Below are 24,667 nucleotides of genomic sequence, written 5' to 3' on the forward strand. Positions count from 1 at the left end.
TATTTTTTCAAAATTTAAGCTCGGTTATTTTTTGCCATATAAAAAAAATTTTTTTTTTGACAAAACTATTTTTTACTTTTTGCTATAATAAATATCCCAAATTTAAAAAAAGATTTAAATTTCTTTCTCAGTTTAGGCCGATATATGTTCTACATATTTTTGGTAAAAAAATGGCAATAAACGGATATTCAGAAAATATATAGAAACAGTGCAGCGCAAAACTATAAATGAATAATACACTGGTATTATAAATGTGAATAAGTGTTTGTAGAGTCCAAATAAACAAAGTCCAAAGTGCCAAAATTATAAGAAATCTTTACCACGTGATATGAGAAGCCAACCTTAAAGTGATCCCTCCACCGATAAAGATGGGTACTCTCACCTTCACATATGGATCACTGAACTACCAGATGGTCAAATGAGCAGGTATCACAAGTAAAGATAACCAGGAAACAGGATGGTGACTCAGATCCTCATAAAGCAACCAATCTCATGGACCGGAACATGGGAAAAAAAAAAGTAATCACAAACTAAGTGCTCTCTGTTAAAGGGTCGCTAAAGGAAACATTTTTTTTTGCTAAAATGACTGTTTACAGGGTATAGAGACATAAAAGTTAACTGATTCCTTTTAAAAATAATTAAAAATAGATTAAATTCAATCATATAATGTACCTGCAGTTTCACTTTTGTTTTTAAACTGGTTTCATGTTTCTGTAAAGTAAAGAGACCCACAGAACAAAAACAAACAAATCCAGGGCAGTGTTTTGTTTTTAAAATGAATCGGATTGGTTCCGAGGAGTTTTAGACACACAGCTTGGACCACAGTGAAAAGCTGCCATGAGATTTTTCATAAGGAGCCAGACAAGCAGGAAGTGTGGAGATCACAGCAGAATTACAGCAACTTCAAAGCAAAAACGAACAATGAGGACATGAAACCAGTACTGCAGTAAGGTAAACAAAGCTATTTAGCTAAAAAAAAAAAATCCTTTATTGATCCTTTAACTTTGGTGATTTATTAAAAGCTTAAAACAGTCGGGCTACTCACATTTCGCCAGACCACAAACACCATTGAGAAGTACAATCTTTAAATATCCAGGACGGCAGCCAGCGACATAGTAACAGGCTCCTAGACCCCCGGACGCGTTGCGTTGATCAACTTCCTCAGCGGGGCGGATATTGATTGGTTTGCGCAAAATTTATAGTGTCTACAAAATAGGGGATAGATTTATGCAGCCTTGTCCCCAAATGCAGCCTTGTGTCCCCAAAGAGAAAGCCAAGCCCCCCCACCACTGCCGTCTAGTTGATTAGCGCTCGGGGAACATAACAGCTTTCATTTGAATAGCTGTGTGTTCCCCGCCGCGCCTCGTCATGTATAGACACTCCCCCTTGCTCGAGCTCTTTGATAGACAGATCACCCGTCCAATCCTGGGGGAAGCATCGGGAGCATTTGTACGAGTACAAGTACTCGCGCAAATGCTCAGTATCAGTACCGATACTAGTATCGGTATCGGGACAACCCTAATTTATGGCATTTTTATTTTAATTTTTTTACTAGTAATGGCGATGATATGTGATTTTTATTGGGACTGCAACATTATGGCGGACAGATTGGACACTTTTGACATTTTTTTGGGGACCAGTGACATTTATACAGCGATCAGAGCTAAAAATAGCCACTGATTACTGTATAAATTACACTGGCAGGGAAGGGGTTAACACTAGGGGGCGATCAAGGGGTTAAATGTGTTCCCTCAGTGTGTTCTAACTGTAGGGGGGGGGATATACTATATATTCTAGGAACACATGATCTGGCTCTGGCAGGAGCGATCGCAGGTGCCCGGCGGACATGGTTTCTATGGGTCGCGTTCACATTTGTGCATTTTATGGAAAGGGCCAGGGACTTTTTTCTGGTTTTTGGTTCCATAGACTTCAATGGATCAAAATTGTGTATTAAAAAACGCAAATTGCATCAGGAATATGAAACTGCAACCTTCATAGGTGTGAACAAGTCGTAAGTGTTCAGCAATCTTTTCTCAAAATAAGAGTTTTACGATTTTACACTATGTGGACCCCCTTTTTCTTCCTTGTTGGTCACATCTGAAAACGCCCGGGGTTTGTTTGGCCAGCCATGTTGCGTTCCTGTCTGGTCTAACCACTGAGGGATTCGCTTTGAGTGCTGGATCATTATTTAAACGCCTGTCTAGACTCCTATTATGTGGAATCTAGAGATCTGGTAAGCTCACATCCTGTTTATTATCATGGTGGAAGTGCACCAGGTGGATATTCATCTAAACCAGGGGTCTCCAAACATTCTAAACAAAGGGCCACTTTGCTGTCCTTCACACTTTAAGGGGGCTGGACAAGTGGCAGTGGGAGTAATCAATGTCCTGGGCTGGATTCAGATAGGTTACGTGGATCTAAAGATCCGCTAACCTATCTGATTTACGATCCGCCGCCGCAAGTTTTTGAGGCGAGTGCTTAATTCAGAATGCACTTACCTCAAAACTTGCGCCGGCGTATCGTAAATCCCCCGGCGGAATTCAAATTCCGCGGCTAGGGGGAGTGTACTATTTAAATCAGGCGCGTCCCCGCGCCGATTTAACTGCACATGAGCCGCCTGCTAAATTTCCCAGCGTGCATTGCTCCAAATGACGTCGCTAGGACGTCATTGGTTTCGACTTTAATGTAAATTACGTCCGGCCGTATTCGCGAACGACTTACGCAATCGACGTAAAAAATTTAAAACTCGGCGCGGGAACGACGGCCATACTTAACATAGGATACGCCGCACTTACCCCTGCTATAGCAGGGGTAACTTTCTGCCGGAAAAAGACGAACGCAAACAACGTAAAAAAAAGCGACGGGCGGGCATTCGTTTCTGAATCGGCGTAAATGCTCATTATCATATTTGACGCGTAAAAGACACGGCAGCGCCACCTAGCGGCCGGCCTGGAATTGCAGCCTAAGATCCGACAGTGTAAGTCACTTACACCTGTCGGATCTTAGGCATATCTATGCGTAACTGATTCTATGAATCAGCCGCATAGATAGGACCAGCCGGCCTTGGAGATACGACGGCGTATCAGGAGATACGCCGTCGTATCTCCTATCTGAATCTGGCCCCCTATCTTTGGTGTCCGTGGAGGAATGGTGCCCGATTGTTGGTATCAATGGAAGGCATTCTGCTCCATTGTTGGTGTCAGTGGGAAGAATTGTGGCCCTTCATTGATGTCCGTGGAAGGAAATTGTGCCCCATCGTTGGTATCAGTGGGAGGAATAGTGCCCCAATGTTGGTATCAATGGAAGGAATTCTGCCCCATCGTTTGTGTCAATGGGAGGAATAGTGCCCGCTTGTTGGTATCAATGGAAGGCATTCTGCTCCATTGTTGGTGTCAGTGGGAGGAATTGTGGCCCTTCATTGATGTCCGTGGAAGGGAATTTGTGCCCCATCGTTTGTGTCAGTGGGAGGAATAGTGCCCCATTGTTTGTATCAATTAAAGGAATTCTACCCTATTGTTGGTGTCAGTGGGAGGAATAGTGCCCCATTGTTTGTATCAATGGAAGAAATTCTGCACCATCATTGGTGTCAGTGGGAGGAATTGTGGCCCTTTGTTGGTGTCAGTGGAAGGAAATTTGTGCCCCATCATTGGTGTCAATGGGGGGGAATAGTGCCCCATTGTTGGTATCAATGGAAGGAATTCTGCCCCATCGTTGGTGTCAGTGGGAGGAATTGTGGCCCTTTGTTGGTGTCAGTGGAAGGAAATTTGTGCCCCATCATTGGTGTCAATGGGGGGAATAGTGCCCCATTGTTGGTATCAATGGAAGGAATTCTGCCCCATCGTTGGTGTCAGTGGTAGGAATTGTGGCCCATCGTTGGTGGCAGTGGAAGGAAATTTGTGCCCCATCGTTGGTGTCAATCAGAGAAATAGTGCCCCACTGTTGGTATCAGCGACAGGAATTTTGCCGCAAAGAAAGGGCCGCAGTTTGAAGACCACTGTTGTAAACAATCACATTTCTTTGGACATTACTTCAATTAACTTTCTTTTTCATTTTTTCAACTTTAGTAATCTGGCACTATATGGACTCATTTTTTATGATTTACTTTGAACTTCATTTATTTAGTGCTGCAATTTTTATTACGTATGTTTTTGCACAAATGATTCTGTTGTGTATATTGCAAGAAGCTTTTCTCACTAAGGTTATTATCACCTGCGCAGTAATATTTTTTATTTTTTTAATTTTTTATTAAAAAAATAATAATAATTTCACCAATAGTTTGTCTTTTTTTCATTTATATAAAAATAAAACAGGGGTGATCAAATACCACCAGAAGAAGGCTCTATTTGTGTGGAAAAAAAAAACAAAAAACGATATAAATTAAATTTTGGTACAGCATTTTATGACCACACAATTGCCAGGTAAAGTAGCAAAAAATGGCCTGGTCATGAAGGGGGTAAAATCTTGTGGAGCTCAAGTGGTTAAACTTGAAATAAAAAAATAAAAAACAGAAACGTCCCTGGTAGCAAAAGGGTTAATGTCCACTCATCATGATAGGATTAAAGGAAATCTATTATCTGTGCTGTGATTTTACTCTTCAGCCACATATGTACCTAAGGTTACACTTTCCTCCTTTTGTGACCTTCTCTAGAAGTGTCATTGAAAAGCACAGGCACTTTCCCTCACTTAATATGGCGCTCTCAGGACACCTTTAGCCTTTTCGGCCAATTGAATGAAGATGGGGGTGGGACGCTAAGCCATTATCCAATAAGAAGAAGAAGCCTCCGTCTCACTACACCCCTAGTCCTGGAACGCATATCCCGGAAGTCTACAAAATCACCGCATTTTTATTTGTCAAGCCTTCTTACAGGCAGATATGCTGGCGGTTGCTAAGTATTCCATTGGTCAATACGCTCACGCCTCCACGATGTGATAGGCGGGCAGATTTGCACTGGGCAAGTATGCTGTCAGTTGATAGGTTCGTGGAGGGCTGTGTCTTTTCCACTGATTGGCTGTCTGAAATTTGCTTCCCTGTGTGGGTGCTGGTTGTCCTGCGCGCCCTGTGTGTCTCCCTTCAGGCACCGGTTCCTGTGAGGTGACGTCGCGCCGGTGACCGGATGGCGCTGTGTATGAGGAGGCTCCGAGGGGCCCCGGGGCTGGGCGGCAGGTGGAAGAGCGGGGTGAGGGGAGCCGGGGGAGCGGCTGTGAGACTCCGGGAAGGGAGCCGGGTGAGTGATATGGAGCAGAGGGCTGTGTGTCGGTGGGAATGAGGCAGCAATGTGCTGTGTGTGTATGTATGTATGTATATGTATGTGTGTGTGTGTGAATATATATATATATATATATATATATATATATATATATATATATATATATATATATATATATATATATATATATCCTATAACTGTACACATGTGACACACACTTCCTGTGTACACTCCCAGAGGGCTGCTCAGTACAAACTGCAAATTAGAAGACATCTACACACAAGAACACAATATATTCCAGCTTACCAGTCCTTGTGCTGGCTCTTATCTCCTCTCTTAGGGCTCTTTCACACTAGCGGACCGTTCGTCAGTTCATTACAAGTCCGTTTACGGACTTGTAATGAATCCCTATGGGATCGCGTCCGTTAGCGGATGGAGCATCCGCTAACGTCCGCGTCCGTCGGGATCCGCTTTTGCGAACGGAAGAAACCCTATTTTTCTTCCGTCCGGCGGAACGGATCGGATGCAGACGGACAGACGGTCCGTCTGCATCCGATCCCCCATAGGGGAGAGCGGAGGAGAGACAGGGCGGTCTCTGCACTGTGTGCGGGGACCGCCCTATCCGCCGACAGCTCAGCGGGGATGACGGATGATCCCCGCTGAGCTTTGGCGGACACAGAAACGGTCCGCTCCGTGTGAAAGGACCCTAATTTGCGGTATTCTCTATTTATTGTCACCTGGTGATCCCTGGAATAGCTACTGGTAAACAATGCAGCCTCCCTCACTGTGCCCACCTGTATCATCAGTGCCTATCTGCATGTACCTTTGACCATGTACAGTCTCTCGGAACACTGATACAATGCTGAGAAACTGAATCAGTGTTCTGCCTATCACGGACGAGGAGGAGGTGGGGCTTTGTTACAGTGGACGGCCGCCGAACAGTTAAAGGGACAACGGTACAATTTTTTTTTTTCCCCGCAAATGGCTTACTTTACCTTAGTGCAGTCCTCCTTCACTTACCTCATCCTAAGCACTAGATGAAGGATCTTAAATATAACAACTTAAAAATATGCATTCTTAAAATACACTTTACCCTTTACCTTCACCCTCTACCCTTAACCACTTGACACCCGCCCGCCGTCAAATGACGGCGGGCGGAATGCTCTATTGTTCTGACAGGACGTCATATGACGTCCTGTCATTTAAAGCCTCTAGGGCGCGCGCGCACCTGTCGCATCACTGGGAACACAGTGCGCGTGCCCGGCAGCCGCGATTGCCCAGTAACTGAGCAGGGACGTGGAGCTCTGTGTGTAAACACAGAGCTCCACGTCCTGTCAGGGAGAGATGAGACCGATCTGTGTCCCTTGTACATAGAGACACAGATCGGTCACCCCCCTCCACACACAGTTAGAACACACCCAGGATACACATTTAACCCCTTCCCTGCCCCCTAGTGTTAACCCCTTCCCTGCCAGTCACATTTATACAGTAATCAATGCATATTTATAGCACTGTTCACTGTATAAATGTGAATGATCCCAAAGATGTGTCCGCTATAATGTCGCAGTCCCGGAAAAAAAAAAAGCAGATCGCCGCCATTCCTAGTAACAAAATATATTTAAAAAAATCATTATGTCCCCTATTTTGTAGGCAATATAACTTTTGCGCAGACCAGGTTATTGCAATTTTTTTTTTTTTACCAAAAATATGTAGAATACACCTAAACTGAGAAAAAAAATATATATTTTTTTAAAAAATTGGGTATTTATTATAGCAAAAAGTAAAAAATATTGTGTTTTTTGTTTTTTTTTCAAAATTGATGCTCTTTTTTTTTTTGTTCATGGCCCAAAAAATAAAAAACGCACAGGCGATTAAATACCACCAAAAGAAAGCTCTATTTGTGGGGGAAAAAAAGGACTTCAATTTTGTTTGGGAGCCATATCGCACGACTGCGCAATTGTCAGTTAAAGCGGAAGCTAAAATCCCGTCTGGGCAGGAAGGGGGGGTATGTGCACAGTAGGCAAGTGGTTAAAGGGGTTGTAAGTAAGTAAGTACATTTTTTTTTTTTTTCCTAAATAGCTTCCTTTACCTTAGTGCAGTCCTCCTTCACTTGCCTCATCCTACCATTTTGCTTTTAAATGTCCTTATTTCTTCTGAGAAATCCTCACTTCCTGTTCTTCTGTCTGTAACTCCACACAGTAATGCAAGGCTTTCTCCCTGGTGTGGAGTGTCGTGCTCGCCCCCTCCTTTGAACTACAGGAGAGTCAGGACGCTCTCTACGTTGCAGCTATAGAAAGGAGCTGTGTGTTAGTGGGCGTTCTGACTCTCCTGTAGTCCAAGGGAGGGGGCGAGCACGACACTCCACACCAGGGAGAAAGCCTCGCATTACGGTGTGGAGTTACAGACAGAAGAACAGGAAGTGAGGATTTCTCAGAAGAAATAAGGACATTTAAAAGCAAAATGGAAGGATGAGGTAAGTAAAGGGGGACTACACTAAGGTAAAGGAAGCTATTTAGGGAATTTTTTTTTTTTTTTTACCTTTACAACCACTTTAAAGTTTTTCTTTTAATATTAGTATTATGTTCATTACTGCTAGCCCTGTGCATGTCTGTGCCTTTTCTTATCCTGTTTTCAGTATGTCTTTTAACCTGTATGTATGCTGAGCACATAGTGCCTCTTCTGTTTATTGACAGTCTCATTCATTGTACCCGGATTTATTTGTCTTAATTATATAATGCAGAGCGAAGTGTGCAGCCTGCAAATTCCCACAGAGAACACTTGTGTATAGGAGGGGAGTCATGTGACCCCTTCCCTCTTCTTCCTGGCATCGTGTTTTTTTTTTTTTTTTTTCTTTTATTCATTAGGACAGAATTTCAAAGTCAGCAAAGGGAACCCACAATTTTAAATCGCACAACAGTACTTTATAAATGTTTAGTTAGAGGATTTAATAGAAAAGCTGTAATGTGGCTGCTGCATCAGAAATGGGCTCCTAAGTGCACAATAGTTCCTTTTGTATCCTTGTGTCTAGTATTAGATGAAACACACAGGTTTTAGATCTGTCTGGTGTGTATTATTTTACCAATATAACACCCTAAAGTTTCTGTCTCTGCTTTGGTCACAAGTTAATTACATTTTGTTCTGCTCCAGGTCCACGATGTCATCTTGTTCCAAGAATTGCGTCCCTTGCCCAGAACCAGCACTCCTGCTAGACGACCAGTACCTCCAAAAGCCATTGTTGTTTCACCAAGTACCAGGCCTTTGGGCATTGAACTGTCCTCATCAACTTCTGAGCAGAACAGGTCTCTGCAGCAACTAAAGGACATTATAATCCAAAGTAAACTACCTCCAAAACCAATTTCCCAGTTCTTACACAGTGCAGAGCCCAGTGACTGCTACCCTCTTGGCAGGGAATGTGGGTATCTTAGCAGTGCACAGTTGGACTGTTTCCGAAGTCTCTTTGAACCTGGATTGTGCAGGACCCCTTACCAAGCGCTGGCATTTCCCACACCATCAGCTAAAGAAGGTCTCTTGGAGTTTACCCTCAGTGGCAAAACTAAGGGCAGTCAGGCTACCGGGAGCAACCAGCCCAGTATGGAAGAGCATCTGGCGGTAATGCATGAGAAGCTGAGGGAGGAGGTGAGTCAAGGCACAGGACTTGTAATTTAATGCACATGACACGGTTTCTAACTGTCTAATGCCCTTAGACTAGAGCATGGATGCTCAGCCTGTGGCCCTCCAGCTGTTTCAAAACTACAAGTCCCGTGAGGCATTGCAAGACTTGACAGTTACAAGTAGGGCTGGGGAAAAAAATCGTTTTGAATCGAGTTGAGAGGTCAAATCGATTCAGATTTTCAGCAAATCGATTTTTTATTTTTTATTTTTTTTAGATTTAATACTTTTTTCACCAGGACCGGCGCTGACACCGCGCCGGCCCTGAGGAGCTGCGGGCAGGCGTTTTTAGGCAAGGCCGGACGCCGCGCACTAGGCCAAAGCCACGGCCTTGTCTAAAAACTCCTGCCCGCATCTCCTCATGACCGGCCCGGTGTCCATAAAGTAAAAACTCGATTCAAATTGTGAATCAAGGTGTTTTTTATCGCAGATTTTTTTGGGGGAAAAATCGCCCTGCTCTAGTTACAAGCATGACTCCCAAAGGCAGAGGCATGATGGAACTTGTAGTTTTGCACCAGCTGAAGGGCCACAGGTTGAGCACCCATGCCTTGGAGGGACTCTGTCACCCGAATAAATAGTGTAAAAAAAATAAAAGGCCTCCCAGTATACTTACCTGTTCCACTGCCCCATCCTAGCAAGAGTCACTTGAATGAACTGTTGTCCTGGAAATGGCAACATTTATGTGAATTAACAAATACATTAGGGGGGAAATCATTTTCTCTCGGTACCCAATGCAGCTAAACAGATCGAAACTTGTGTAATTTCTCTTGAACCACTGTGTTGGTTCAGGACCTCACCTTTTACATTCAGGCCTCATTCACACAGACACTGTGAGCTGTCCATTTTTTTTTTTTTTTTTTTTTTTATATGGCTGGAGCTTTGTGGTGGCAGCCTATGCAACTTTGGGGATACAGCAGCTTTATGGACACAGACACTCGTCCAAATTTCACAGGCGTCCCGAGGTGGCTCTGTGGCCCCAAACGCACACTTTCTGCATTCGTGGCAGATCACCCACCTCTCAGATTAGCATGACTCGCTGTGTCTGTACATCTGCCACGGTCTTACATGCAGTGTTAATTTTGTCGACTAAAACATTTTAGTCAACTAACCCTAACTTAATACCATTTTAGTCGACTAAAATACGACTAAAACAATTGAGATGTCTAAAATACGCCTAAAACTAAAATGCCATTTTAGTCAACAGACTAAGAATAAAACTAAATTGAAATTTGATGTCAAAATGAACACTGGTCTGTAGTGCAGGTTCATACCTCAATAACATAAATAATAACATATTAGATCTTTCAGTCCAGCAGTATATAATGAGTTTGGAAATTGTAGGGACATGCTTAAACACTGCATTACAATTTAACTATACCCATTAGATATTGGAGGACTAAAGTGAGTTATAGTTGACTAAAATGTACTGGAGATTTACTTGACTAAATACGACTAAAACAATTGCAGAAGACTAAAATGGGACTAAAACCAAAATGCCATTTTAGTCCTAAAAACTAAATCAAAATTTGCTGCCAAAATTAACACTGGTTACATGGGCCGCTTCATGAAGCTCCTGGCAAGGCCGATTCTGCTGTACTGGCCACAGTGCCAATGTGATGAAGCCTAAAGTAGAACTAGACCGTACCTAAACCTTAATCCAAAAATGTAGGATATTTCAGTTTAAATGTGGTGGTTACATTTAATTTTAATTTTATTTTTTAGAAATGATCTTCTGATTTTGCCAAAATGCTGTCTTTGTCACTAATTGTGAGCAGAAAAGAAAGCACAAATAGTCATATTTTTCTTTTGTAAACTTCTAATCCTATCAGTCTGTGTTTGAAGTTCAGCCTTTATGACAACTATGGCTGCCACTGTAGATACATTATAGTGGATGAGAATGTTTAGACATGAAGGGACTAAGGTTTATGTGCAGGAATCAATTAGTATTCTATTTGAAAATAAAACTCGCCTCCTCCTTGCTTTAAAAGAGAAGTATGGAGAATATAAAAAAAACAAAAACCTTATGCTTACCTAGGTGGATGCAGCATTGATCCTATGCAGTGTTTGTCCCCTCTACTGAGAAATGAGCGACCAAACACTGCTGATCGCTCAGTTTTTTCCTCCACTCTGAACAGAGAGCCTTGACTGTCGGTCACCTACTCTCTGCTCTGTCCCTCCAGTGATCAATGGAGCGCTGGGCTGGGGAGGGAGCAGCTGTAAAGTTGGGATCTTTTCCCAGCCTGGACCAGCTGATTGACTGTAGACATGTGACAGTTGTGCAGAATGAACTGCATTCCTGGGATCCACAGGAGAAGTACACCACAAAAAAAGCTTTGGCCATATTTCTCCCCAGCCATGCTCTTCTCTCCAATAATGCCAGTGCCAATGCATTTTTTTTTTATAGGTTGGCACTGTAGCTATAACATCATGTGCTTGCGTTTCCCGACCATGGCAGCCTGTATTAGTAACATTTTAAAAAGTAAATCAACTGCAAGGCTTAGTGCTGTATGCTCCATTTCTTCTCCTGTAGATCTTTCTTCAAATCTAATACAGAATGTAATTTTTCAAGAAAGAGTCCCTGCCCTAAAGCGTATCTATACCTAAAAACACAAATGTAATATATTGCAGCTTACCAGTCATTACATACAGCGGCTGCTTTTTTTTTTGGGGGGGGGGGGGGGGGGTTTCCTCTTTTATTTCCTCCTAATTATGCCAGCAACACACTGCCTGTTTTAGAGTGACAATTCTTATTCACTACACTGTGTCTGTGGTTATCACTTCAGGACGCGACTACAAAGGTGTTCCCTGTTCTTTTTGCCATAACATAGATGGGAGGGGTTCTGTAGTCCTCAGAGATGAATACAATATAACTGATAATGCAGCACAGAATGTTATCAGCTCAAAAGATTTCCAGCCAGATCAACTTTTTTTTTTCTGCATTCATCAAACAGAAATAACAAAACCCTTTCAAATATATATTTACAAGCTCAATGGTACCAGATAAAAGAAGTTCATTGTTAGGGTTTGCTTACCCTTTAGGAGCTGTTTGCATTGCACTGCTATTCCTGCTGTTTAGCTATAGATTTTTCATGCTGATGATGTTTATTTCATTTGCAGCTGCCAAGGTTCTTCTGGAAACCAGCAAATTATTCTTTATACAGAAAAGATGTGGAGTTTATCAGTAGCATATTTCATGTGCACTCACGGTAAAGCTGAACTCCTATTGATGCCGTTTCCTCCCCTGTGTTTTTTTTTTCTTTCTCATCCTATCATTCTTCTTGTCACCTTTTGATCTTTTTTCTGTTTTCTTACTTCATCTCGCTCTCCCTCAGCTTTGTTTTCTTCACTTCGCTGAAAGATTACTAAGTTGAGATCAGATGGCCTTCCATATACTAAGGTATTACAAGTGGTGGGATTTGCAGTTTCTCAGCATTTGGGCTGCTGCAGGTTGCTAGGCATGTACTAAATTGTATGAAATATGCCTGATGAAATCATTTGAATAAATAAGTTCCCCTTTAATTCAACAATTAAACTCTTTGCAGTATGAATGTCCTAAAAAAAATATATACTTTAGATGTTTTGAAAGGGCAATATATATTCTGGCTTGGCATGGGCTTTCACTGGCTTGCCCAGGGCTGGCACAATGTTGCCATCTTCTGGTGCTCCTTGTGTGCCTTTTAAAATTTGACACCTGATGCTTTACCTTGGAGCAGGGGTGTCAAACTCAATTTCATCCTGGGACACATCAGCATTATGATTGCTCTCAAAAGGGCCGGTTGTATCTGTAAGATTAGATGTCCAGCACATCCCCCTCCCCTTACATTAGATGTTAAGAGCCACCCCACCATCAGAAGTTGAGTCCCCCACTCTCCCTTACATCACAGTGCACCCCCCTTTCCTTATGCTGCTGCTGGGAAGATGGATGCATTGCTTGAAAGCAGAAAGTACAGGGTCTGGAGGAAGACAGACCAGAGGAGGTTCTGGCGGTCTCCTGCAGCTGGCTGGAGAGGTGCAAGGACCACATGAAATGGCCTGGAGGGCCGGATTAGGCTTGTGGGCCGGATTGGGCTCGTGGGCCTTGTATTTGACACCTGTGCCTTAGAGAATATTGTCAGTCATTATATGTAACCTAATCTGTGCATTGCACAAAATCATTTGATACTGCTTTGAGTAGGCATAGAATTTCAAAAGTCAGCTGGAAGAAACATTGCAGGTAGAGTGATGTATACTATGTCCTTAAAGTCTTACTAAACACACACTGTTTAATTTACATTGTCACATCTATTTCTGAATGTGGCTGATGGCACTGTAATTATTTAAATAAAATCTAAGGATGTTTTTCCTAATTGATATACAGTTGTCACATGACCCAGCCCTTTCCCAGCCTGTCTGCAGGGAAACATAAGTAGGAGGAGCTTCTAATCCTCTGCTGCTGGTCACATGTTAAATAAAAAAAAACTGTCTTTGGAATACAGAATAAAAATAATGAATATCAATATATATTTTGAAATCAAATCTATTATTTTTTGGTAATACCATGATGTGGGCACTCCCCCAGCCTTTGTTTTAGAATAAGAGGGCGGTGAAGCCTCCATTAATCTACATATAATATCCTGCCTCCATTGTAGTTCCAAAACATCTGGGGTGCCAAGGTTCACATCATTGCTCTATAGTTACATGGGCTGCTTAGATGTGATGTGGAGGAAATGCTCAGCATAGAAACTCGCTGAAAACTGAGCATGTGCAGAACTGCCAACACTGCTCTGCACAAAATCCCTAGCTGAATTGGGGACATGGACAGAAGGGGGAGATGGAGAGCTGCAGGCTCAACAAGGTTTTTATAGAAAATGACTCTCATAGTGACTGAGTATAAACAGCATGTATTGCAGCATTTATTGATGGTTTTTGATGATGTGGGTTTAGAGACACTTTAGGTTCTTTGTATGTTTTTATACTGTGGGAAGAGGAGCGGACTCTGTCTTGTGTGGCTAAAGGTGTACTATAGCAGTGTGGTCACTGTAACACAGTGGACTAACTGTACACGTTATAATTGGTCTGCTGCAGTTAGTTTATTATCCCATAAGAGAATTTGAGTTTTGAAAAGGAGAAATTGTTTCATTTTAAACCATTGAACTTTTTGTGCTTTTTAAATTTCCTCTTTTCAGAATGTATTGTTTTAAAATGCCACTATTTGAAAAAAAAAAATGATATACATTTAATTTGGGTACAGTGATGTATGACTGCGCAATTGCCAGTTAAAGTAGCACTGAACAGCAAAAACTGCCCTGGTCATGAAGGGGGTAAAAACTTCCTAAAGTGTGTGCCAATCAGATCCTAGTTTTATATTTTAAGTTACACAAGAAAAAAATGCAATTGGCTTTTCTTTGCACAAAAAGCAGTAACTTTTCTCTGATTCATTGAAGAGATAGCATTCCTTTTGGTAATTGCTTCAATGGGATAAGGGGAGTTTCTGTCATTTGGTGGACATGTCCTATACCTCTGAATGTTCCACTTCTTCCATGTTATAAATATTTTTAACTATGTCATAGTGGGAACCCAACATTTTCAGCATGTGGTCCTACCCTTTACCTCTAAGACCTCTTTCACATTGAGGCGTGGAGCCGCGGTGACGGTATAGCCGCGCTATTTGTAGCGCGGCTATACCGTCGTATCTACCGCGATATTCGGGCGCTAGCGGTGAGGTTTTAACCCCCGCTAGCGGCCGAAAAAGGGTTAATACCGCCTGCGTTGCGGTACCGCGCTTTCCCATTGATTTCAATGGGAAGGCGCGGTAAAGATGCGGCTAGCAGGACTTTTGGAGCGCTCCTGCTAGCGCACCGCTTCAATGTGAAAGCCTTCGGGCTTTCACATTGAACACTACAGGGCAGGTTTTTTCATGCGGAAGAGCAGCACTATTTTTAGCGCTGTACCGCATGAAAAACGCCTCAATATGAAAGGGGCCTAACAGTGGCCAGGATATTTATCAACATCTGAACAGCCAGGGCCCATATGGGGGGTAGAACATTTTTATGACCTTGAGATTTGCTGGGACACTCTTGTGAATATTGATTTCACAGTAAATCTCCAGAGGCTGTTTGGGAACTTCTATTTCAGAGTGTGATCTTTCTGGGAAAGGATTCAACATCCCACTCATATCCATCTCTCTCTGGAATTTATGGCCGCCTTGTGTTCCAGAGTATCTTATCTGAGAATTCAAACGCCTTTGATCATCAGAATTGTATGCAGGTCCTTGAAATGACTGGTTTGGTGGTGAAGCCATCCTGATCAGCATTTGCATTCTGTTTTCTGTTAATGACCAGGTAACACTGTAAAATAAGCTGATCCAAAACAAGGAACGGCTTCAGCTGTCATTTTTAAAGTGTACCCCTAATTGCTTGCAATATATCCTTGCCAACAGGGTAGTAGTCGCACCTTGTTCTTTCTTCAGGCAGACATTGGGAGTTCCAGTACCCAGGGTGCTCATTAATGTAAATGCCAAGTTCACCCAGGAAGTCAGTGCCTTGGCCCACATACTGCACCTTGTTATCAATTAGTAAGGTTGCCAATCCCGTTCAGCTCTCAGTAGTGTGAGGGTCAAGATGCTGACTTCCGTTGAACGCTGTATCTGGACAAAGGTGCATGTTGGGTTTTGGGGCTTGCAGGACACTCTAGGAAGATTCATGGAGCTGCTTGTTTTCAGATTTTTCTAGCATTTTTATACAGTGTAGATCAGTGGTTCTTAACCTCAGTCCTCAAGTACCCCCAACAGGCCATGTTTTCAGGTTTTCCTTTTACACAGCTGCTTTAACTCAATATCAATGACATGGTATTGATAAGAGCTATTTTATCTAAGGGAAGTTTCCAAAATATGGCACATTGGGGGTACTTGAGGACCAAGGTTAAAAACCACTGGTGTAGATAACACAAGTTAAAGGTTGCTTGGTAAACAGGAAATGTCCTGATACTAAAGAAATATTGTAAAGGACAGTGTAATCTAAGTTATATAGGGCTTGCCCTGGCTTTGTATGTTGCCTAATTTTTCTTTCTTACAGTGGTCTGGTTAAGTATCAGCTCTTCCTGACCTTCACCCGGATGCTGATGTTGATGTATTATAGCAACTGTCATATCTCCGTCTTGAAACTTACATCTCACCCAGAGACCAACAGTATCCATGCCCGCTGGTCCTTCACTGGCCTCCCACTGCACTCTATCTTTCTCTTCCTTTTTAAGAGTGATAAGAATGAGCTGTACAGGTGAGCCAATGCTTCAATCTACGTGTCTGTGTGCCTTTGTGGCAGAATTCATTGGTTTATTCAGTAAGACAAATTGAAATAACCTAGAGCAGGGATATACAATTGGTGGACCTCCAGCTGTTGCAAAACTATAAGTCCCATCATGCCTCTGCCTGTCATGCTTGTGGCTGTCAGAATCTTGCTATGCCTCATGGGACTTGTAAGTTTTCAACAGCTGGAGGACCTTTCACTGAAAGAAATGTGACCAGTATGGTGGACATCATCACTTATTGCACAGATTTATTGTACATAGCAGTGTATCTGTTAATATAAGGATTTTTTTTATCCTCTTCCAACAATGCCAAAACCAGGATTACACCCATCATTTTCAGATTTGTGATGGAAATAACCAGTTAATGGCTTCTGTTTTAACAAGATGGTGCTAGACATTCTACTAGTTGAGAGATTTGGGTTTCTCTTCGCTTAGCTCCCAGCCAATGACTCTACAGCGTGCTAATAAGGCGAGGAGGTGGTGAGACTTCACAGTTGCTGGCCTCACCTACCTGAGCTCACACACACCATTCTTCAGCTTTTGAATGTACAGCCTGTGAGATCTGCTGCAATGTAGAAACTTTGACCCCTTGACACAAGCTAGAGTGTCAGAATAAACTAGATGCTAAATAAGGGAGAAGATTTTTATTCCAGCATTAGGCTGTTTCCGAGTGTACATTGTGTAAGATGGACAAATACTTTGTGACTCCCTAATACCAGCGGGATTGTCACATAGACAAGTAGATACTCAAAAAGGGAGCAGATTTTAATCTTTCAGCAGTAAGTTTACACGGTTATAACAATTTAATCATGATTATTCAGATTCTAAGGCCCATTTCACACAGACGGCTGTTCTGCCGCAGTTAAAAGCATGTTTATGTTCTCCTGAAATTCAAGACTCCAGGCACAGTGGTCAGCTGCATTTGTACAGTGCGATTAGCTGCAGTTGCGCTTAGCCGCGGCACGATATTGAACGGGGATCCCTGCCAATACCAAGCACTGTCTGGTATGAATCTTGAGGGGGAACTCCATGCCAAATTTCAAATAAAAAAAACGGCATGGGTTCCCCCTCCAGGAGCATACCAGGCTACGGTCTTCAGCGCTGGCTTGTTCTGTTCCGCTGGGGCCCCCGCTTTCTTCTTTAGCTCTTTTACGAGTGGGGGCCCCGGGCTTCTGTCACCTTCTTCGATGTTGACACGTCGCTTCCTCCTGCTGTAATGCCATGTGCGCAGCTCGCACTGATTTATATAGGCTTCTTATGATGTCACAGTTCCATCATGCTTTGGGAGGTGTTGACATAAAGGGGCAGATATCACCCGGTGACCTCGCCCCTTAAGTTGTCACCACCCGGGGCAGTGACGTCATAAGGGCCCTTTATAAATCTGTGCGAGCCACGCACACAGCATTACAGCAGGAGGAAGCGACGTGTCAACATCGAAGAACGCAACAAAAGTCATGCCCCTGTTCGTAAAAGAGCTAAAGAAGAAAGTGGGGGCCCTGGCAGAACAGAACAAGACGGCGGTGAAGACTGCACAAAACTGCAGTGTGTGTGAAGGGTGTCGTAGGAAAGCATTGTGTGCTTCTAGCTGCGGTAAAATCCGCAGCTGAAAGCAACATTCTATCCGTCCATGTGAAAGATGCCTTACAGTCATGACTGGTTCCATTTAGGGTCTACTCTTATACTTTGAGTGTTGTAGGATGCTTATATCTGAGAGTCTAAAGCTCTCCACACAAGTTCCAATTGCCTTTAATTCAGCCAACTGGTATGCAATGGCCAAACTGAATGGATTGCACAGTCAGATTGTAACGTTTATGGTGGCCCTTAGGGGCAAGGCTGTTTAGAAAAGGTACAGGGCTTCATTATGATGGCAGGATCTAAATTGCTCAGGTCATGAGAAAAGTATGGGGTGTGCCAGAGCTGGTCCTTCTTTGAACATACTAGTTGGCCTGTGTCTAGGCTCAGACACAAATCTGTAACAAGCTTGCTATAAATGAGTGTCGGAATGCCTTATTTCTATATTTGTCCTAGGGCAGAAGTATGGAAACCAAAGATTTATTATGACAGCCGGGTTGAAGAGATGAGTTCTGTGTGTATAATAATCTCTTCCGTGGCCCTCAACGAATCCTTGAGCGTGTTATTTGGATATAACATATTTAGCGGCGTATAACATGCACCTTCACTTTGAGAGGGAAGTTTCAGGGGAAAAAACGTAGATTTTAAATAACGAACTGTGAAGCAAAATAAGGTTCAGTGCCCATGAATGCAGCCTTGGAGGAGGCGGGACAAGTGACAACAGATTACATACAGGAGAACCCCCTGTTTTCTCAGTGGCCTCTTTAATACAAAGTCCCGCCTCCTATGATCGACAGAACAGTCATCCAATGGCAGCCCAGGAGATGGGACTTGTGTAAGTGCAGTGTAAATAGGAAATTCTCACTGTATGTATTCTGTCGGTGCTCGTCCCGCCCCCTCCCTGGCACATATATGTATATATCTTTTGTGGCCCCTGCAGCACTCTGGGATTTGTTGGGGGCCAGAAAAGCTGTATAGCCAAATTACCAGTGGGGCTGTTTGAAACCAGAATGCAAGCCAGGCTTAGGAGCCTGCAAAACATTGTACTCAAGAACAGCCAATTGTGGGCGCAATGCAGCGCTCTTGCAGACTGTCTGCTCGTACCTGATACGGGCAAGCAGTTACACACTGATAGGAAGCATCAATAAACTACTTTAAGCACTCAACCTGGCCATAGTAGTTCATTAAGAACTGCAAGCCTACAGCTGCAAAAGCTGTTGGTACCTGTAATTCTCAATTTTTCAGAGCTTTGAATGAAGGACCTACCCGCATTATTTATTTTTAAATTGCGACAGGAAGAAGATCCCTGGCTCGCTGGCACTAAAGGCAGCAGGTCAGGGAAAGGCTGCAGCAGTGGGAACATGTTGCATCTCAAAACCAGGTGTAACATGTTCCCGACAGTACGCTTATCCTTTAAATATTTCGAATTATGAACATCCTCATTATGTAGTTCTGTGCTTATTTATTTTTTTCTATTTTACATTGCAGGACATATGATGCTTTTTCCACTTTCCAGCTTGCACCTGATGGTCTCATATGTTTACATAAACTAGAACGGGTAGGTGATGAAATAAAGTTTTTGATGCGTTTGCTGGCTTGTAAAAAAATGTACTTAAAGGGAAAGATTTACCAAAACTGCTCACACAACTTCAAGGCCACATTTCAGTGCGATTTTGGGTATGATTTCAAAGACATTTGTTGGGCTTCATGCACAGATGGTCAAAGGAAGAGCTGCGCTGTTGTTGGCTAAAATGTGACACTAGTGACAATGAAGTGCTAGATAAATATCAATTAAATTATGAAACGGAGTGAAAAAAATTATATCTGTAAATAGGTTTGTGAGACCTCAATAATATAACAAGAAGGGATTAATTCCTAAATTCGGTAAAACTTGAAAATTATGAAGTGAATAAATACCAGTCCGTGTGAACAAACCAAAAAAATACTTAGGAATACCATTAACAAAGCGTCAAAGGTAAAAATATATGAATATAATAAAAAATATTAATGCAGAGTGTCCATATAAACTTAAATATCCCCAGTGTTCAACGAATCCAATAGTCCAGGAAAAAGTGCTGACAGGATAGTGCCTCCAAACAATAACACTGCCGCTTACCAGATGGATGTGATCTCCAATTATAGGAGGAGATCAATATGCGCATATGGTTGATATTTCAGCCTGGGGTCTCTATTGGTGGCATAAATCCCTCAGTGTGGTTCAATATTGCATAGATGTCTCAAACAACGTATTAATTCAGGACATACCACATTAAAAAAAAGGGAAGGGACTGGCATAGTCTACCAATAGAGACCCCAGGCTGGGATATCAACCATATGTGCATATTGATTGTGTTTATCCCATCAAACAAAGGGACAAGAATAAATGTAAAAAAGTCCAGTGATGAAGAAAAAAATTTCAATGATGAAAACAAAAAAAAGTCTTTTGATAAAGACGTGATAACTGAAATCATAGATTCATAAAAGTCATTTCTGTGAACGATCCAATGCACAAAAAGCTCTGATGCTTGCTTGCCATTGGCTCTCTTTATATTGGGGTGTCTTTGTGTATGGTTATTGCATATATCCGCAATGCAGTTCTCATGCAGAGACAAATTCCTATTTTTTATTTTGTTTTAAATTTTTTCCAATTTTTTACCAATTTTTTATAATTTTTTTAGCTTTGGTGATAATATTATTGTCAATATGATATTGATAATTTTTACGACGAAATTTTTGTCTTTAATTAGATGTCGTTGCATCACCTATACCAGTATGTATGGTGGATTATATACTCACCAGTATGATGGTTTACAATGGAACTATACATGCTGTATGATTTACTACCTAAGTTTTTTAACTACCTTAGCTAGTGGTTTTTCCTCTTAGTTTGGCTTACGATATTGTAATATTTTTCAAAATTTTCGGGACCCTGTATGTTTAGAGGCCTTGGCACGGACAGATGCCATTACTTTGACATTTCGTCTGTGCCCGCAGGTCTCAGGGAATTTTCAGTTTTCTCTTTGTTTTTTTTGCCTTTGTCCTTTTTCCCTTAACTAAGATGGCGGACGGCTTGTCATTCGGGACATGTGTTCATCACTTGCTCCGCCCGCTGCCATGTATTTAACGCGGTGACGCAGGACGCCTCCTCATACCCCGTGAACAAGTCTGATTGGACGAAACGTTGGGAGGAGGCGTGCTGACGTCACCGCAAGTGAGGAATTCGTTCCACTACCGGCCGGAACTTTTATGCTGATTGTTTTCTTTTATGCTGTAAGTGCAATACTTTTTTACTCATTAAAACGTTTAAACGATGTTACACTATTGTGAGTTCTCTTCTACATGCTCATTTATCGCCTGACTGCCTGTTTGAGGATCGCTCTGACAAGACCCCCACCTGCTGCATATACTTCATTTGCTGTTTGCGATAGTCACTCCTAGGGCTCTGGTAAGGAGCAGTGTGTACTGTGGTGGTGGTCTTATATGTCACACTGTCTGTTTGCCAGTCACTGGGGGATATTACATGCAAGTGCTCCATACAGTATCACACTATTTTTTCTTATTTGTTCTTTCTTGGATATCTGCTGGAGAACTATTGGAAAGATCTTTAAAGATTCCGATCCCCTGTGCAGTCCAGGTGTGTGGCTGCTCGCTTGGCCTGATCCATGAGGATCATTTTATCTGGTAAGGGTCAGTAATACCAGGGAGTTGGGATCCAGGTCCATTGTTCATCTTCCTTCCAGATTTTCTCCATTTCTGGAGAGCTTTTTGTGCATTGGATCGTTCACAGAAATGACTTTTATGAATCTATGATTTCAGTTATCACGTCTTTATCAAAAGACTTTTTTTTGTTTTCATCATTGAAATTTTTTTCTTCATCACTGGACTTTTTTACATTTATTCTTGTCCCTTTGTTTGATGGGATAAACACAATCATTTTATTTTGTTAGCGCAACTCCATCTTGTTTTATGTTCATTTTGTTTGCATAAACATTTGAGTTTGCAGCTGTATATATTTCACTTGATAAGCGCACTTTTTCCCTTTTGATATATGTGCATATTGATCTCCTATAATTAGAGATCACATCTATCTGGTAAGCGGCAGTGTTATTGTTTGGTGGAGGCACTATCCTGTTAGCACTTTTTCCTGGACTATTGGATTAATTGAACTCTGGGGATATTTAAGTTTATATGGACACTCTGCATTAATATTTTATTATATTCAATTTTTTTTTTTTACCTTTGATGCTTTGTTAATGGTATTCCTAAGGATTATTTTGGTTTGTTCACACGGACTGGTATTTATTCATTTGATAATTTTCAGGTTTCTACCTAATTTAGGAATTAACCCCTTCTTGTTATCTTATTGAGGTCTTGCAGATATCATTTTTTTTTCACTTAGTCTGTGTTTCATAATTTCAATTGATATTTATCTAGCACTTCATTGTCACTAGTGTCACATTTTAGCCAACAACAGCGCAGCTCTTCCTTTGACCATTATTATTAGTGTTGTATAACATTTTTAGTTGCCGTTTTACCATTAATTGAATTGGCGCAGTACACCCCTCTTTTTCATATTCTTCATGCACTGATATCAAAGTCGCACCTGAAATTGGCAAAAGTAGTGCAGAAACTACTTTTGCGGACCGGGGCCATTGCTAGCAATAGGCTGTGAATTGCCATGCGATTTGACCTATCAAATCAATATGAATGAGGGCTTAATTGAACAAACAGAAGTTATAAACTGGTTACCCTGTACAGCTGCACCAATTGTATTGCAGATTTGTTTCCTGCTCTGATGACAGATCTTACCCCTGACAACACATAGGGGTTGATTTACTAAGGCAAATCCACTGTCGCTGTAGATCTAAAATGAGGGGAACCTCTGCCGATTTTCATCATCCAATTATGTGCAAGTACAAATGCTGTTTATTTTCCAAGTGCACAGTGGACTTGCCTTCAGTAAATAGATAAAATTCATTCAGTTCCTGTGTAGTGGGGAGATTTGTAACAGACAGACCTCCAATTTTATTTAAATCACAAGAGGAGGATTGGGGGCCACTCTGAAAAACGAACTGCACAGTGGAGGTAAGTTAAAGTTTGTTTGTTTTTAAAAAGAAAAAACTTATAGTATTACTTTAAAGGCAGATACGTATTATTTATTCTGGCTGTCTCTTGTAGGTGATGCCATCGTCGCCACTCACTGTAGCCAAGAAGACTATATTGGCTGCTGCATTACTTGCTTTGGGACTGCATGATCGACCCGCATTAAATCTACTCTCCACCCCTAAAATGCCTCATGAACTGTAACCTCTGTTGAGCTGGGAGTGTATTTTGTGCTGCTGCTGCCCTTTTAGCAAGTTCTACATAGTATAAAGAGACTGTGCCTGGAGCTGCCACCTCCTAGAGGACAGAGACCAGATGTTGCAGAGCCAATCTAGCAGGCCTTAGTGCAATGTAACATGTCACTGGATGACTCCACTATCAAACATGTCTCTTTTCGATCTGGCCTGTATGTTGTTATGGGATCCTAACTTTATCTGTGTCTGAGCCCATTATGAGGTAGGCAGTTTACCTGATTGCACTGCTGTGTCTGCATGCGCAACCTGGACCTTGCCTGTGGATGTGTAACATATACTGTATATAATTAAATTATAACAACATTTTTGTTTCTCAGTGTCAGTTCAAATTAATACTGCACTGTCAAATTGTTTTTCTTTTCCTATGAGCTGGTTATCATTGGTTTACATGTCAAAGCTGTTGCCTTTTGGGGGCCAATAGATGATGTACACATAAGGTAGGACGACGTCAAAATAGAGGATTTATTATGGATAGTGCGATAGGAACCCCTTTTTCCTCTGTATCAATGTATTTTTCAAAGAGGTGCTGACCTTCAAAGGGCATCTTTCTCAAGCGATCAGAGGGCACAGAGTAGATCAGTCTGTGTCCGTATATGCAGAGTGGACACAGACTTACCATCTGCCCCCTCCGCTCATTATGGCCCACAACCAGTTACCAAGTCGCTAAGGTGGTCCTTGCTCTTCAAACGGTTGGGCTCCCCCTGTGCTAGAACAAAAGGATGATTTCAACATGGTCTCCAAACTGCAATCAACTGAAACTTTAAAGAAGGTAATGCCAGCAATGAGAACAGTAGATTGGTCCATAGAGTCCTGTTTTCAGAGCGGTGCTCATGTGGCCCACTGCCTCTCTCCTCCTGACTTTTAGCAAGGGTTTCTCAGGCCCCACCCACTGCAGTTGTCAGACAGACGGCAAGTCACACAAACAGCTTTTTTTGGTTTATAAAACAGACATGCCTACACAAAATTATTAAACAGAGAATGGTATAACTTGCATATAGTGGCTTAACAACCACTTTAATGAAACATATGAAGGCTATGCAAAACTAGGTGTATCTAGCTAGAGAGTGGTACTCATTGGATCAATGAGCCCACAGTAGGCAGCATATGGTGAGAAGCCCAAGAATGCCACAAAATGTTGATGAACATTGGCACCCCAGATGTATTGGAACTACATTTCCCATTATGCTCAACTACACTGCAGAGTATCATGAGAAATGTAGTTCCAAAACATCTGGGGTGCCAAGGTTCACCATCACTGCCTTATAGAATAAAAAGGTGATAGTTGCAGCATTTTCTGTCAGATGACATTTGTGCAACTGTTTAATAAACACATTTTTAGGAAAAAAAATAAATTTTAGTGCAAAAAAAACACACTAGAATACCAATTTTGTGTTAATCTAAAAGAGAAGGTTGCAGCGAGTAAATATATACCAAACATTCCATGTCTTAAAATTGCATGCACCCAGGATTATATCACCAAAAACTGACATCACTTCTGGTTTCATTGCCTGTTTGTAAGATCGAAGCCCTGTGCCGCCAGCTCTGTGAAAGTCATCTGCAGCCATCAGCTTGTGATTA

The 24,667-nt window shown here is 42.0% G+C and overlaps 1 protein-coding gene across 2 annotated transcripts; it reads left to right on the forward strand.

Annotated features, from left to right (window-relative positions):
* Positions 1-5,009: 5,009 nt before the first annotated feature.
* Positions 5,010-23,406, forward strand: C9H6orf136 (chromosome 9 C6orf136 homolog). 2 transcript variants are annotated; one of them, XM_040323461.1, is made up of 6 exons: positions 5,010-5,225; positions 8,355-8,843; positions 11,994-12,082; positions 15,929-16,129; positions 19,221-19,290; positions 22,911-23,406. In XM_040323461.1, exons 1-6 carry the CDS (start codon positions 5,115-5,117, stop codon positions 23,037-23,039), a joined length of 1,089 nt encoding a protein of 362 aa, XP_040179395.1. In that variant the 5' UTR covers positions 5,010-5,114; the 3' UTR covers positions 23,040-23,406. The 2 variants fall into 2 exon arrangements, with proteins under 2 accessions (XP_040179395.1, XP_040179396.1); XM_040323462.1 differs by having other exon boundaries at positions 5,011-5,177.
* The last annotated feature ends 1,261 nt before the right edge of the window (positions 23,407-24,667 follow it).

The sequence above is a fragment of the Rana temporaria genome, chromosome 9, assembly GCF_905171775.1.
Source record: "Rana temporaria chromosome 9, aRanTem1.1, whole genome shotgun sequence".
Classification (NCBI taxonomy): domain Eukaryota; kingdom Metazoa; phylum Chordata; class Amphibia; order Anura; family Ranidae; genus Rana; species Rana temporaria.